Source organism: Ambystoma mexicanum, chromosome 8 (assembly GCF_040938575.1).
Source record: "Ambystoma mexicanum isolate Mex_15411 chromosome 8, UKY_AmexF1_1, whole genome shotgun sequence".
Taxonomy (NCBI): Eukaryota; Metazoa; Chordata; class Amphibia; order Caudata; family Ambystomatidae; genus Ambystoma; species Ambystoma mexicanum.
The window spans coordinates 502,238,748-502,253,644 of record NC_090929.1 but is presented as its reverse complement, the minus strand read 5'-3'; the positions used below and the strand labels follow the sequence as shown (position 1 = coordinate 502,253,644).

The window sequence follows — 14,897 nt, the reverse complement described above, 5'->3', positions numbered from 1 at the left end:
ACACAAGAGAACTCACAGGGTAGTGGAGGTCAGCCTCCGAAACAGAACTCTGGTTACAATAAGCCTCCCTATGTAAGCAGACCCAATGAATCTTGTTTTGCTTGTGGAGCAACTGACCACGTGAAAGGGGGATCCCCGGTGTAAGGTTAAACCTTTGGGGGTCCACTCCGCTAATCTGGCCTTCTCCTCCTACGAGGAACAAGAGATTACAGGAGCATCCTTCTCCTCAGACTCATTTCCCAGCGGGATAGAAGCTGAGGTAGTTTTAGTTTCCCTGGGTTCCTGGGAGCCTAAAGTCGCAGAGGCTTATGCTAGGATTCCAGATAATACCAAGCACTACTTTAAAGACAGTGTGCTGATCAATGGAGTGGATACTCCAGCTCTTAGGGATAGTGGATGCAGTCGAACTGTTCTACCTTGGTAGACTCAGAGGAAGTTGCCAGAGCTACTCTGATGCCCACTAAGTTGGCTGACGGCCCACTCCGCAAGTTCCCAGTAATACCTGTAAATCTTACTTTAAATGGTACAGCAGTCAGGATTCCAGTGAGCATTCAGAGAAATGTCCCAGGAAAGGTCTTGTTAGGCAATGATCTCAGAGCTTTAGGGCTCGTAGGAGACACTGCCGACAGACCCTACACACGGTCTCAAGCACGGGCAGCATTGGCCAAGACCAATATGCCGCCCCAGCCGAAGGGGAAACCCAAGGCGAAAGGAGTAAACAAGTCAAGACGAGGGAAAGAGAATATTCCCCCGAGCTCACCTACCACTGCGGTGGAGGAAGTTGGTCAATCGCCAGGGCCTGACGAGGAGGTGGCGATGCCTGAAGTATTTGACCCCAACGACCATCCTGAACTAAAAGACTTGTTAGTAGAAGGTGGTCCTGACAGGGAAGAATTCAGCAAAGGCCAACGTGAGTGCCCATCTCTGGAAGGCCTAAGGAGACAGGCCTGCTCCCAGCTTGAGGGTGAACCTCCTGGGACGCATCAGATTTATTGGGAAGGTGGACTCCTGTATAGTGAGCCCACAGAGTCTACAGAAGGAGACCATAGGAGGTTGGTGGTTCCCCTTGTTGTAAGACCCTTCCTCCTGCAGTTGGCGCATGAAGTGCCCCTTGCTGTTCACCTTGGTATTAAGAGGACCAAGCAAAGGTTATCCATGCACTTCTACTGGCCCAAGATGGGGGTGCAAGTAGAAAGTCACTGCAGGAGTTGTGCCTCCTGCCAGTTATCTGGTAAGGTTGGCTCGACAATCCAAGCTCCATTGGTACCACTCCCAGTTGTGGGAATACCATTCGAAAGGGTAGGGATCGACATCGTTGGTCCCCTTGACCCGCAAACATCCTCAGGCAATAGGTTTATCCTGGTGCTGGTCGACCATGCAACCAGATATCCTGAGGCCATCCCATTGAAAACTGTAACTGCCAAGTCAGTTGCAAAAGCGTTACTTGGCATATTTACTAGGGTTGGCTTCCCTAAAGAAGTTGTGTCGGGTCGTGGCAGCAACTTTATGTCGAAGTATATGCAGGCTATGTGGAAAGAATGTGGGGTCACCTACAAGTTCTCTTCTGCATACCACCCCCAGACCAATGGTATGGTGGAACGTTTCAACAGAACGTTAAAGAGCATGATTGGGGCTCTGGAAGAACCTCAGAGAAGAAAATGGGATCTTCTTTTACCATGCTTACTGTTTGCCTACCGAGAGGTACCACAGGAGGGTGTTGGCTTCAGCCCCTTCGAACTTCTGTTCGGTGATCCTGTACGGGGACCCTTAGCCATAGTCAAAGAGGGATGGGAGATGCCCACTCCCCCTGTTACTACCAACGTAGTAGATTATGTGCTGGGGCTCAGAAAACGGATGGTACTTCTGATGGGCTTGGCTAGTGATAAATTGAAGGCAGGATAAGCGCTGGTGAAACATTGGTACGACCAGAAAGCTTCCCTCATCAACTTTACACCTGGTCAGCAAGTCCTGATCATGAATCCCATAAGGCCTCGAGCTTTACAGGACAAATGGTCAGGCCCTTACACAGTGGTGGAGCCCCTGGGTGAGGTTAACTATTTAGTGGACCTTGGAAGGCCTGGACAGGCTCCAAAAGTGTTTCACGTAAATAGGCTGAAGGCTTTCGTACCAAGAGTCGAAATCGCAGCACTGCTACTGGCTTCAGACGTCAGGAAGAGGAGTCTGAACCTCTCCCCGACCTGTTCCAAAGCGGTCCTTCAGATAGCTCCTTTGAGGGTGTCCGAGTGGCCCCTCACCTGACTTCTGATCAGCAGGCTGAGGTGAAAAGTTTGCTTAGGCAGTTTTCCCCCCTGTTTTCACAGTCGCCTGGTTTGACACCTTGGTGCAAACATAACATAGACACAGGAGACAGTGTACCTACCAAAAGTAGGGAATACAGGATGTCAGACAAAGTACGGTCTTATATTAAGACCGAGGTCAACAAGATGTTAGACCTTGGGGTGATTGAACCCTCTAGTAGTCCTTGGTCCAGCCCTGTGGTTTTGGTTCCAAAGGCAGGCACTTCTGAATTGAGGTTCTGCGTGGATTACAGGGCTCTGAATGCTGTCACCAAGACAGATGCACACCCCTTGCCTCGAACAGATGAGCTGGTGGATACTTTGAGTGCCTCCAAGTACCTCAGCACGTTTGACCTCACTGCTGGCTATTGGCAAATAGCTTTAGCAGAACATGCCAAGGAGAAGACAGCGTTTTCTACTCCAGACGGCCTTTACCAATTCAGGGTAATGCGTTCGGGTTGAAAAATGCACCTGCCACTTTCCAGAGGCTTGTGAATCATGTGTTGAATGGGTTGGACGAATTCTGTCTTGCATATCTGGACGATATAGCAGTTTTCAGTGCCACCTGGGAAGACCATGTGAAACACCTCGGGATTGTGCTCCAGGCTCTTCAGAAAGCACACTTGACCATAAAGGCTAGTAAATACCAGATTGGACAAGGCTCAGTGGTTTACCTTGGACATGAAGTAGGTGGATGGAGGATACAGCCTCTTCCCAGTAAAGTACAAGCAGTACAAGACTGGCCTACCCCCACTACACAGACCCAAGTGAGAGCCTTCTTAGGACTCACAGGGTATTACCGCAACTTCGTGGCAGACTATGGCACCATAGCTGCCCCTCTGACTGCCCTCACCACTCCGAAGAAAACCAAGAAGGTAACTTGGACCGACGAGTGTGAGAAGGCCTTCAATGGCTTAAAAGACTCCTTGTGCCAGGCCCCTGTCCTCAGGGCCCCTGATTATCAAAGACCTTTTATTGTGCAGACGGCCGCCTCTGACACTGGGATAGGAGCTGTACTATCGCAAGTAGATGAGAAGGGTAAGGAACACCCTATTGGTTTTATTAGTCGCCAGCTTAAGGACAGAGAGCTCAGATGGTCCACAGTGGAGAAAGAATGTTTCTCTGTTGTGTGGGCCCTACGGAAGCTGAGGCCCTACCTCTATGGGACCCACTTCACTGTGCAAACTGACCATAAGCCCTTAAAGTGGCTAATGAACATGAAGGGAGAGAATCCAAAGTTGCTTAGGTGGTCCATAAGTCTACAAGGCTTCGACTTCACTATTGAGCATAGGCCAGGTGTCCAACATAGCAATGCTGATGGGTTGTCCAGAATGTTTAACCGACCTGAACAAGAGACTCATCCAGGGGTGGATTAGTTCCCCTTGTCCATAGTCTGGGAGGGGCGAGTGTTAGGAAAGATTTCTTAATTGTGGTTAATTTTCCTTCCATGTGGCAACCCCTAAACTTTTTGCTGTTGTTTTCACCATGATCTAGACTTTGCCAGAGAAGTGCAGCCTTCTGCCGCACTCCTCTTGGCTTTCGCTCCATTCTTACGGGGAAACTGACATGCCCTTAAGACAGTCAGTACCGGGAAACGCTGTTTTCCGTAGTTTCTTTATCATGTTGTGGCTTTCGTGCAACATGACACAAGAGGGCACTGTAAGCTAAGTTACTGCTCTCTTGGGTCTCTAGTTTTCTACAGACCCTAGATACTCTTTTTGATTTGTAACTGATCGGTGCAAGTGAATCACGGACGGGAATGGTGGCAGCGATCGTTTCTTGTGTTTTTGAGCTCCTTTTGGCATTTTAAGCGCGTTTCTCGCGCTTAGCCCAAAATGGTGGCCTGGCTCCCAAAATGGCCAGTCCACGAGGCTCCTTTGTCCTGTCCGCTGACCGTCTTGCCCCCTTCACCTTCCCCAGGTCGAGCCGACCCGGGGCCTTCCTTATTTGGGCATGTACTTTCCCGCGAAACACAGATGCTTTCTTGGGCTTCTACAGGCCTTGTGTGTGCCTCCACGATGTGGGCTGGGATGTCTGGTCCCAATACACATTCTGGGTGCCAGAGAGTCTAGGATGGTGTGAACGCCTGGGACCACCGTGGTCCGTGATAGGTCCACGTATGGTGTGAGTGTTTGATGAGCGGATCTCCCATTGGGTCCCCTCCGTTTTGGCGTGAAGGGAACCGTGGATAAGAGGGGGCTGGAAACGCCACTACCATGTCGATCTCCTGAGTTCTCACGAACAAAGGAATACAGGAGCCAAGTATCCTGCAACCACGAGGCTGAACCGAGGAATCGCTGGTGACCCGCTGAAGGACTGCTCCTCTGCACTGCTGTCCCCTGTGAAACCCATTCTACCTCTGATCGAACCAGAAGGCCTGTACTGGTACTTCGACCCTTGGAATAGCGGGGACAGCTATTCTCGGCATCTTCACCATCTCCTGCACGTAAGCCTTCGGAAGTGTCTCTAGGCCATCCAGCAGACTGACCACCCTACCCAGGAGTCTTGCTCTGTAACCGCCGACAGGTTGTGTTGTATTTCGAGTCCTTGTCACTCTCACACGATTCGTACACTTGGCATTCCCAGGTCTGAAGTGAGTAGTGTACATTTGGCTGAGATACACACGGCCGCTCCGTTGCCCTGCTGTGGTAACAATCTGTGCGGGTTCACTTCGTTTGGGACATCTTTAACTCAACTCTGCTGCTGCAGAATCTACACGACGACGAGACGTCCCCTGCTCCCCTGAACCTGCCAGCACTGAAACTGACGCGGAGAAGCCTGGGTCTGCTTGCATCGGGGACCGGTGAGTAGCATAGCTAGGAACTGGTCGCCCTCCTGCAGGAGCCCATAGCTTTTCCCCGCTGTGTCAAACAGCACGCCTTTCCGTACTCGCGCTCTGCTTCTGCCTACAGTGGAGGCTGCGCTTGAGTCGCGGAACTCTGTTCTTCTTCATTTGTGCACCAAACTGAACTGCCTGATTCCCTCGAAGAGACTCCCCTTTTTGCCCGTTGGCACCAGCGTGTGCAGGTACTTTTGAGCACAAGGCTCCACTCTTCGTAGGGCTTGGACTTCCTTTTAGTTAAGTGCCTCTGAAGGCGGACTGGGTCTAATCATTATTTCGCACTGCCTGTTTTCCTCCCCTTCTAGGTGGACTACACATTTCGTGCATCTAACGCTTTAGACTCGTTTGTATTTGTATATATATTGTATTGGTTTGGTATGTGTTGGTTTACTAGAGTTTTATTGTGATTTCTCGCTACGGTCATTGTTGCAAAGGCCTTGGAATAAATGTGTATATATTTTTAATATAACACCTGTTTGGAGTAGTTTGTAAGTGTCCTTGCTTTGTGTGCTCATTGCGGGCTTTCAGTCACCCTCACCCCTCTTGAGACCTAGTCTTGACCGCCGCGATCGCTACCCTGATTGGTCTGGCTTGTCCAGAGGTTACCCTGTTCCAAGTAATTAGGTTGGCCTTCTGAACTTATGCGCCGCCAGGACAGAGTTCAGAAATCCGTGTTAACACCTTACCTACATAATATTTGATTAGGGGAGCGATGGAGAACCTGCAGAATTTATTATGTATTTTAATCATCTGCGCCCCCAAATTCAGAATCTTAATATGCAAATTATGAAGGAGGGCCCTTTTAGTTCGATATGCCCTAATTCGAGAGCCAAGATATGTGATCTCACTGGAGATTGGGACAACTTGGCTATCCAAATGCCATTTAAAGGGCTTTATCTTCTTCTGAAGTCTTTACTGAGTAATTGCAACAGTGAAGGGACAAGGGGAAGCTTCTGTAAGAACTGGCTGTGCAGGGCTCGTCTCGTCTTTAATGATCTGAGCCTAGTCGAATCCTTCCATGAAGCTAAAAGTTGTGCCGTGCGGCCATGCAAGTCTATGCTTCTACCATAATTGAAAAATTGCATTATACGCACACTGGATCTATGCATCTATTGTTCCCCCTATATTATATCTGTGCCGAGTTCCATAACACGGTGCTCTCCCCCCTAGAACATTACAGAGTTTCATATGGGATTTGCCTCACTCTAAAGCGCCTAAAAAGGCAATGGCAAAGCTAACAGCATTAGATTGTGCAATAGTATTAGGCCTTTTCCAGGCACTGATATTATATGCCCAGGTACTCGCACCATTTGCAGCTGCTACCATTGATGGCCAGTTAATATCACTATGGCAGTGTCTGGCAGGGCCGGCCTTAGCTCCTGCAGCACCTAGGGTGCTCTATTTAAGTGCCTAACTCCCCACTCCTGTGCTGGAGCATGGGGTTAATCACTTCAACAGGGCGCTGATGCTAAAGCAGCATGAGGCAGCCTTTCAAAGGCTACTACATACTGGGTTAGAATTGGCGCACTATTGAAATTATAAATTCCCTGCTTCTGTGCTGGAGCGGGGGTGTTAATCACTTCAATAGGGTGGTGACGCTGGTTTAGCATCAGCGCCCTATTGAAAGGAAATGTGCCCGTTCTTGTGCTGGCAAGAGCAGGGCGCATTTCCTTTCAATAGGGCGTCTTTACCCACAACGCCAGCTCTGGGGAGCCCTTGGAAGACTCACCCAAGCTGGCATGGTAGGCGAGCTAACGTGGCAACCTGGGAGACCGGCAAGGACGCCCGGGCCTAAAGCCGGCCCTAGTGCCTGGCAAATGCATTTTCCATTCAGGGGCGGCGCCAGGCATGGGGTCAGGAGGTCTAAAGCCCCCCCCCCACAATTTGCCAATTTGACACAGCAGGCATCACTCTGGTGAGCATCGAAAACACAGTACAGTACAGATAAGAGAGAGGTAACAAGATGCAAAAGCAACATAATAGTACAAGTTCCGTAGAGGAGGGTAAAGATCAGGGAGGTCACTTGGAAGTATAAAAGGCTCAGTTGGCCTTGCCAGAATTTGAACCTGCAAATCACACTCAGATTACAACAGCAAGAGCATGTTTTCTTACTGTGGCATTGCAGTTTATTACTGGTGTTAATGCCAAAGGCAACATTACTATTCTTACATTGGTGCGGGGGCATTTGTGCAGCCTGCATTGCAATGTTTTTTAAGTGTGTTTTTTAAATGGGGCATGACATTTTTTTACTGCTGTTAGGGAGAATGGGGAGTGGGGGATTTGTGTCACCAACCACAATATGTTTTCTTACTGTGGAATGGCTTTATTTCACTGCCATTAAGGCAAAGCCAACAGGAGTATGTTCTTACATGGGGATAGGGCATGTATTGGCAGAGCCAGCATATAAACATGCTTTCTTATAGTATCCTTACTGGCATTATGGACAAAGCAAACATGAGTATTTTTCATATGTGGGAATAGTGGCATATATAGGTGCAACAGAATGGACATGTGTGAGCACAATCGATATGAACGATATGAACGTTCCCGAAGGCATTCAACCTACCAGCGCTTTGAGGTCATACCAATGATATATAGAGCACTATATAAATGCCAAGTAACATAACATAACATGAAAATGCATTTTACACTTGCAGAGTACTGGCATATAGTGGGCAAGGGCATTATGAAAATGTGTTTGAAAATGCTCTTGTGCATTGTTGGTGGCTTGGCATCTAATGGACTTTTCATGTCTCACCCTGCAAAACCAATTGAAAACGGTGGCTTTTTACCTAATTTATCACAGAAAGTGCACTGAAAAATTCACTATTTTAACCCATTATTTTAAAAAATGTCTCAAGGGGCCAGCCCCCCCTTGATTGGTTTCCCCTCACTCACTACTCTCTGTCACTCCTGCGCATTTGGCTGAGTGCACAACACATGCATGCCAACCCTCCCGATTCAGGCGGAAGACTCCCGATTTTTATGTGAAAAATGTTGCTATTTTTCACCTTCTCCCGCCTAAAATAATTCCAGCCCCAATTCATTCCAATGGGAAACTTTGTCTCCCGATTTCGTGGACGAAATCTCCCTCCCAGGTGCCTCGGAATGTTGGCATGTATGACAAGTGCCCCTCCTTCTGCATGCTCTTCTTAGTGTGAGCCCTATTACATTAGCTCCAGGCCCCACTTGTTACAGAATCATAGCTATGCCTCTGGTGAGTTGGAGTGAAAGATTGGTCTAATGGGCCAATGGAAAGCGTAATATCGACTCAGCCCTCTGGGCTTGGGGAGCGGGCAGTAGTATGGGGGGGGTTGGTGGCAGGTAATCAGTAACGCAATAGGTTTAATGTCCTGCCTCACTAACAGTTTTCAAAACTGCCATCCAGCCCCCCCAAAATGTTGAGGCTGGCTCTGCCCCTGTTCCCATGCCTATATAAAAGCCAAAACTGTTGGCATGCCAATGCTCGTTGTAATTCCTGTATGTTTCTTTAAGCATTATTGTTGTAAAACATTTAATAAATAATTAATGAGGGAAAAAAGGATCGTGTAGGTCCATAGTTTCAGAAGCTGTCCGCGCAGTCCTTCGTTTGTTTTTACTACAATCTGCGGTTACCAGGGGTAGAGCAACTGTACGTGCTAGTCTAGGCAGATCCGTGGGAGGGAGGGGGGAGCGAGAACTTCTGACGCACATGTCGTGGAACGTAAAGCTGGACTGGGGAGGCGTGATCACTGAAGCTACAACAGTAGTATAGGGGTGTGGCCTGCACGCCTGGACCTCGGAAAAGGCGCTGCTCACATGAGCTACGATAGACAGGGCGTGGCCTCTTGTATATGATTGATGAGAAGTAGGCGTGGCATCGCGCTTGGCCCTTGTATGGGGGCGTGGCTGCTTCTTTCTGTAGGATCATAAAGGCTTGTCTCTGCCGCAGGCGTTTGCTGTTGCTCTCGGGTTGGCGTCTGCGTTTCTTTGTTGGAATTCTGCTGGGCCTGAGTGCGACCATGCTGTCACCGAGCGATTGGGTTTTCAGATGGCCGGCGTTGGGCTGCGTCCTTCTGCATCCAGCAATGGTGAGTCTGCGGCGGTGCACCCATAATACCATTGGCCTTTATCAGCCCGCCAAATGCCTTCTCTCTAATGACTCCTTCCCCTCCCAGTATACAACGCGTTCCGCCTTAAAAAGCCCCCTTGGGCTGGGCCGTGATGCTGTTCCCTCTGGTCACATTGATCGGCCGTTACCGTACCTTACAAACAAAGGATTTTTTTTTGTTTATTTAATTCTCAATTTGTCTTCCTCCTGATCTTCACCTCCAATTAAAGGATTTGGTGCCTGTCCTTTTAATCTTCCAGAAAACGTTTGCGTGCCCGTCATCTTTAACCCCCTCTCTGCCAAGTCGCCGGCCCCTACCTTCATTTGCCTGCCATGTGCTTAGTCCGCACAAAGACCTAGTCCACCCCTACCTCCGCCCCTACTGACTAGCCTAGTGCGATTATTTAACCCCGTTTAAATTTCAAGTGCCACCTTTAACCCTCGTATTTACAGCCGCTTTTTGTTTGCAGGTTTCCATGGTCTCGGCTGAGGATGACTGTCGCAATTCAAGCCAGTGAGTACTCGCAATCGGAGGGAGAGTGGGGACAGGTTACGTCTGGTGTGTGTCTGGGTGACGCGGGATCGAAGACCGAGGCGCTAAGGGCTTAATTCTGGGCGTGTAAAATGTGTAATTTCCCTCTTCGTAGTCTGTATATGAGCGCATATAATTCTGTGTGTGTATATATATATATATATATAAAACTGTGAAAATGAGTAGTCATTGGACCACGGCATAACGCTTATTTTGTATGGAGCTCTCTACTATGTGTATCAGACTGTGGAATAAAGTTAGTGGTATGGCACGTATAGGTTAGCATGTGATCTCCGAAAGCTAAGTTGCTTAACTAGTGTGTGGTTGTGTACACACGACTGGTGATTTCAGTCAGGAAGCGAGCAGATAGTTGTGGGTTTTTGCCTGCCTCTTAAGGAGGCCCGTAGCCGCGTTTTTAGCTTTTATATTTTTAACACTGGAACTATGCTAATTACAAGGTTAGTTTGCTTCTTTTAGCTGGAAGTGAGCGGTGGGGGTGAAGTGATGCCACGCCTGTCTTAACTGACAAGATTTGTTTCTTTGGTGTACGGGTCCCTATTTACACATTCCGTTTCTCCTCAGGTGTTCCAAAGATCCCACCAACTGGACGAGCCTGTGGTATGTTTGGTAAGTATTCTGCCTCCTGCACCTTAACTGTCTTGCGGGTGTTTTTCTTGAGCTGTGGCAAAGTCTGCAGAGCAGATGTTTGGGGTATGATATGATCGCTATAAAGTGCTAAATACCCAGAGGACCCGGGGTATCGAACCTGTGTTGGTCAGTGTCGCCTTGCTTCCAAGGCGAGCACGTTGCCCCTGAGCTATCCTACCAAGACAAATAACCAGACCTCCCGTATCTGGTTATTTCTTACCATGGTGGGGGGGGGGGTTTGTAGGTAGGTTTCATGGAGTGTTGTATTGGTTGCGTGTAGGCTGATGGTATCCTATATGGATAAGGGTCAAGTAACATGTTAAATTCAGGGCAAAGTTGATGTCCCAGAGTAGCAGGTTCTCAATTTTCCATAGATCAGTGCTCTTCAAACTGTGGTTCTCTTCCCCCTCCCGACATCCTTTTAAAGGAGCCGCGGGGGTCTCTTTAGAAAGGGCTTCTTTTAGGACAAAATGAAGCATTTAATGATTCAAATAAGCAGTCATAGCTTAGGGGGCGGGTTTGTGTAGGAAAGTATTTTTACTCGGAGGGAGGGGGTGGCTCAGTATAAGTTTGAATACCACTCCTTGCTTTAGAGTAGTATATTAGTCCGTTTTTATGCGAGTAACATGCTTTTTAAGGAGGACAAATGTAAGTCCAATTCCCAATGAGAGTAAAACAAATGGTTTGTGTGATATATTTTTATTTGCACCCAGTTATTCATGCACATTAAAAGATACAGGTTTACTTCTTGCAATCGGGCATTTAGTTTCTTCCTGTGGTATATCTGCACTACTATTCCAAACACATCCATGGAGCTGTGAGGGTGAAAGCGGGGGTGCACGATTCTGTCTTTTTCCCTATTTTCTTTTCGTTGGGAGTATTTTTACTCCTGACTTTTGGGGGTGGGTATTTGCCCACTTTAAGGGGTAAAACTGGCCGCTGCCAGGGAGACAAGCCCAGTGCCATCCGTAGTGTTTAAGATCGCCTGTCCCATTTGTCCGAGGGAACCCTACCAAGCTGCTTGGTTCACCTTCTCTTTATTTCCTGAGGGAGGGTTACACATCGCGTGCCCTGTATTTTTCTGAATAGGGTTGTCCTATAGATTAATGATTAGTGAGCGGTGTTACCACGGAACAGGTCTTGGAAATCTGAATGGACAGTTCTTGGATGGTTTAGTTTCTGGATTGGGGGTCCTCGGTCATTGTAAGGTACACAAAACAAATGGTATCTTTTAGTGACTGTGGGAATGGGGCACTGTCCGTACTACTAGTGTGTAAATGATCTTACCCGGACAGAGAATACAGGAGTGAGTTTTTCTGCTGTGTCTGAGGGGTGGTACCACCGTATCCTGTACACATGTGTAACATGCACCGAGTGGTTCAGTAGCAAATCCAGTGACCCAGATTACTGGGAACTTTGCACAGCTCTTTTTAGTCCACCTCAAAGTTGTTTCCTGTGGTCTCTCCCCTCTGTGCTGTAATACAAGGCAGGCGCCAATGTCCCTGTGAGCCGGTCTCATTGTGGCTCTGCGGGCACATTGCTCACCACCTCCATGAGGTGGTAGCATTCATTTGCTACTAGGAAATTGGAGGGTGGTGACTGCTGTGAGGGAGTTGTGGTTTGTTGCGCTGGATAGTTTAGTGGGGTTCACGTATTTTTATTCTACCCTCCTTTTTCAGGTTGATCTTGCTTACTATTTTCTTGCTGCTTCTGTGCGGCATTGCTGCCAGCTGTGTCAAGTTCTGCTGCAGGAGGAAGAAGCGACCCACACAGGCCCAGCCGCAGCATCCTTGCGAGGTGACCGTTATTGCTGTAGATAACGACAGCACTGTCCACAGCACCATCCACAGCACTGTCACTTGTGAGTATTTTGAATGTAGATATTTATTTGCGTGGTCGGTGGCTTGAAAGGTCAACCTGATCTTTCCATCACACTATGCTTTAAAAAGGAATGGTGATGGATGGGGTCCTTCTGAGATTAACTTGCCTTTTGTCGAAGTTGACCAGCTCATGGAGTTTGTACCCGTGAGAATTCCTTTGCCACCCTGTCCTTTCAAATGTGCCCTTACGTTTAACCCGGCTTGTTCTGCAGGCCAGTGCAGTCGGACTCCTCAGTTATGTAGATACTCCAAGTATTGACTCTGGTTGTGGAACCCGATGGTCACCAGGGCATTCCTAAGGGTGGGCACTGTAGGGTCTTCTGACAATGTCACGCCAGTCGTAGTTGCCATGACCCTTTTGTTGATTTGCAATTCATGAAAATGCCCCTTTTTGAAGGTTGGGCTCAGTTATTGGGACTGCACACCTGTTCAGTTCCCAGCAAGTTGATATTGCTTCTAAGTGTGGTGGTATTTACTGTTTCTTTCCTTTTTTTCCAGCTTACAGCTCTGTGCAGTATCCACACTTGTTCCCGTTTGCTGAGATGGAACGCAGCGCTCTGTCCCCTCCAGCCTACAGTCTTTACGCCTTGGAGATGCCTCCAGCCTATGAGGAGGCCATCAAGATGTCTGCTCCCATCACAGAGCCTCAGGCGACGTTGGCCGTTCAGAAGTTGGAAGATATCCCCGAGCATGCGATCCCTGAAACTAATTCCGAGGATCAGGGGCAGCCGTCTGACGAGTGGGAGGTTCCTCCATCCTATGAGCAGCCTGAGTCTCAGAACGTTGGGCATCCACCATCCTCTCCTCCGATGAATGCTGAAGACTGAGGGTACTGGTGAATGGCCAAAAAAAAGCAGTATCCGTGGGACTTCAAAACCCCCAACTGTGTCCATGCTGACTGCATATGATGCATACGACTGGGCAGTCGTGCAGGTGACAGTGGCGGCAGGGAATGACTGTGGCTGACATCTCGGCAACCAGCCTCAAGAAGAATTGGGTGTCAAGGGTCCTCCTTTGAACTTTGCCAAACCACCTATTGCCATGGAACTTCAAGCTAGTACCTGTACGCCCCACCCTTTTGCCAATGCAGTGATGGTTTGCTCTTGACGGGCTCCCTCTACGGAGCGATAAGTGCTGCGACTGTTCTGGGGCAATGAAGCGCTCAAGCGGGAGGGCCTCATGGCACGTTTGGGTGCGAATGCTTACCCTTCTATAAACCTAGACTTCTTACTTTGAAGAGGGCTGGTCTGAGAAAAAGTGGAGTGCTGGACACTTCTCAAGGGGCTACAGGGGACAGAAGGAAGTGTGGTGTGAGGGGCAAGTGGGACAAAGGTGCTGGGGGGGTGGGGTAGGCCTAAGCATCAAGGCCCCTTCTCTCTCGACCCGTATGCCGTTGATGAACCAGGGGAGCTCATTTGCCAAATTTCTCATTTTCGAGGCTTTTTATGAAGCCTGGTGGGGGGGTGTAATTTTAGTTGGAAATGTGGGGTAGCATGGCCAGGGGATAACTCCGAAGAGGAAGCGGGTGCACCTTTGCAAGATGGTGGCTATGTACACTGGCAGGGAATTTGAGGTGCCGTCTACGTTGACAGACACAACGTGCGTTTTCACTACAAGGAATAGTCCATCTTGACTTTGATCAATGCGCGCTACAGTGAACTGTTGGATTGCTGTTACATTGTGAACGAGTTCACGCTTCGTGACCTCGGATATGCAGCAGTCGCTCCTCCACATTGCACTTGTTGGCTTTTTTTATTATTTTTTTTCTTCGCAAGGAGGCTCCATTCTAGCACATTGCTGGGGACAAATAATTCGTTGCTAAGTAACGTTGATACAAAAGTATTCATGAACTGAACTGAACTGATGGGCCTATCCAAGGGCCAGGCTCTGCGTTATACGTGCGGAGCTCAGCCTGCGCGTGGGAGCCCCCTGTTGATATTTAAAGCCACCTGTGAGGATTGGTTTCTGGTGGATATGTACCTTTTTAAAAAATAAAGTCTTGCCATTTGTGAATAACTCTGCTGTCATTTTCCATGACTTGTGTGGAGAATTTGCGATTACCTCATAACTCCAGCTCCTGCCCATTCCCCTCCAAAATCAACTAGAGACAATTTAAAGACTTGGCTGTATCTTTTCTCCACGCCTTACCCGAGTGCCTCCCCTTCTAGTAGGTTGTCGGATTTGATCTTTTCACCTTTTTTCCCCTCATGTCTAAGGTCAGTGCTATACAAATTATTAAAGTAAACCTTAAAATGCTTATGGTACCACTAGTCCACGGTTGTGCAAACTTGTGGCTCCCCAGATATAATGGACTACACCTCCCATCGATCCTAGCTAACATTCCATGGTGAGGGATCACGGGAGTTGGTGTCTAAAACAATCAGGCGGTAGACCCCGGACTAATTTGAGAGGTCTCCTTAAGGAAAGGCAAAAGGGCCTCCAAACCGCGCTTGCTGCTACTGCTGCAGAAATGAGTAGGATGAAGAGAATGGATGGCTGTGGCAGGTCGACATCCCAGAATCTGAGATCAGGGGCAAAAGATCAAAGCAAGAAGAGCTGCACAAGCGGAGCCGGGGAGCACTAATCAACTGCAGGAAAAGTTGTGGCT

At 48.6% G+C, this 14,897-nt stretch overlaps 1 protein-coding gene across 1 annotated transcript; it reads left to right on the top strand.

Annotated features, from left to right (window-relative positions):
- The first annotated feature begins 8,850 nt into the window (after positions 1-8,850).
- Positions 8,851-14,305, top strand: TMEM52 (transmembrane protein 52). Its single transcript, XM_069610169.1, has 5 exons — positions 8,851-9,209; positions 9,700-9,743; positions 10,344-10,388; positions 12,089-12,270; positions 12,788-14,305. Exons 1-5 carry the CDS (start codon positions 9,141-9,143, stop codon positions 13,114-13,116), a joined length of 669 nt encoding a protein of 222 aa, XP_069466270.1. The 5' UTR covers positions 8,851-9,140; the 3' UTR covers positions 13,117-14,305.
- Positions 14,306-14,897: the final 592 nt, after the last annotated feature.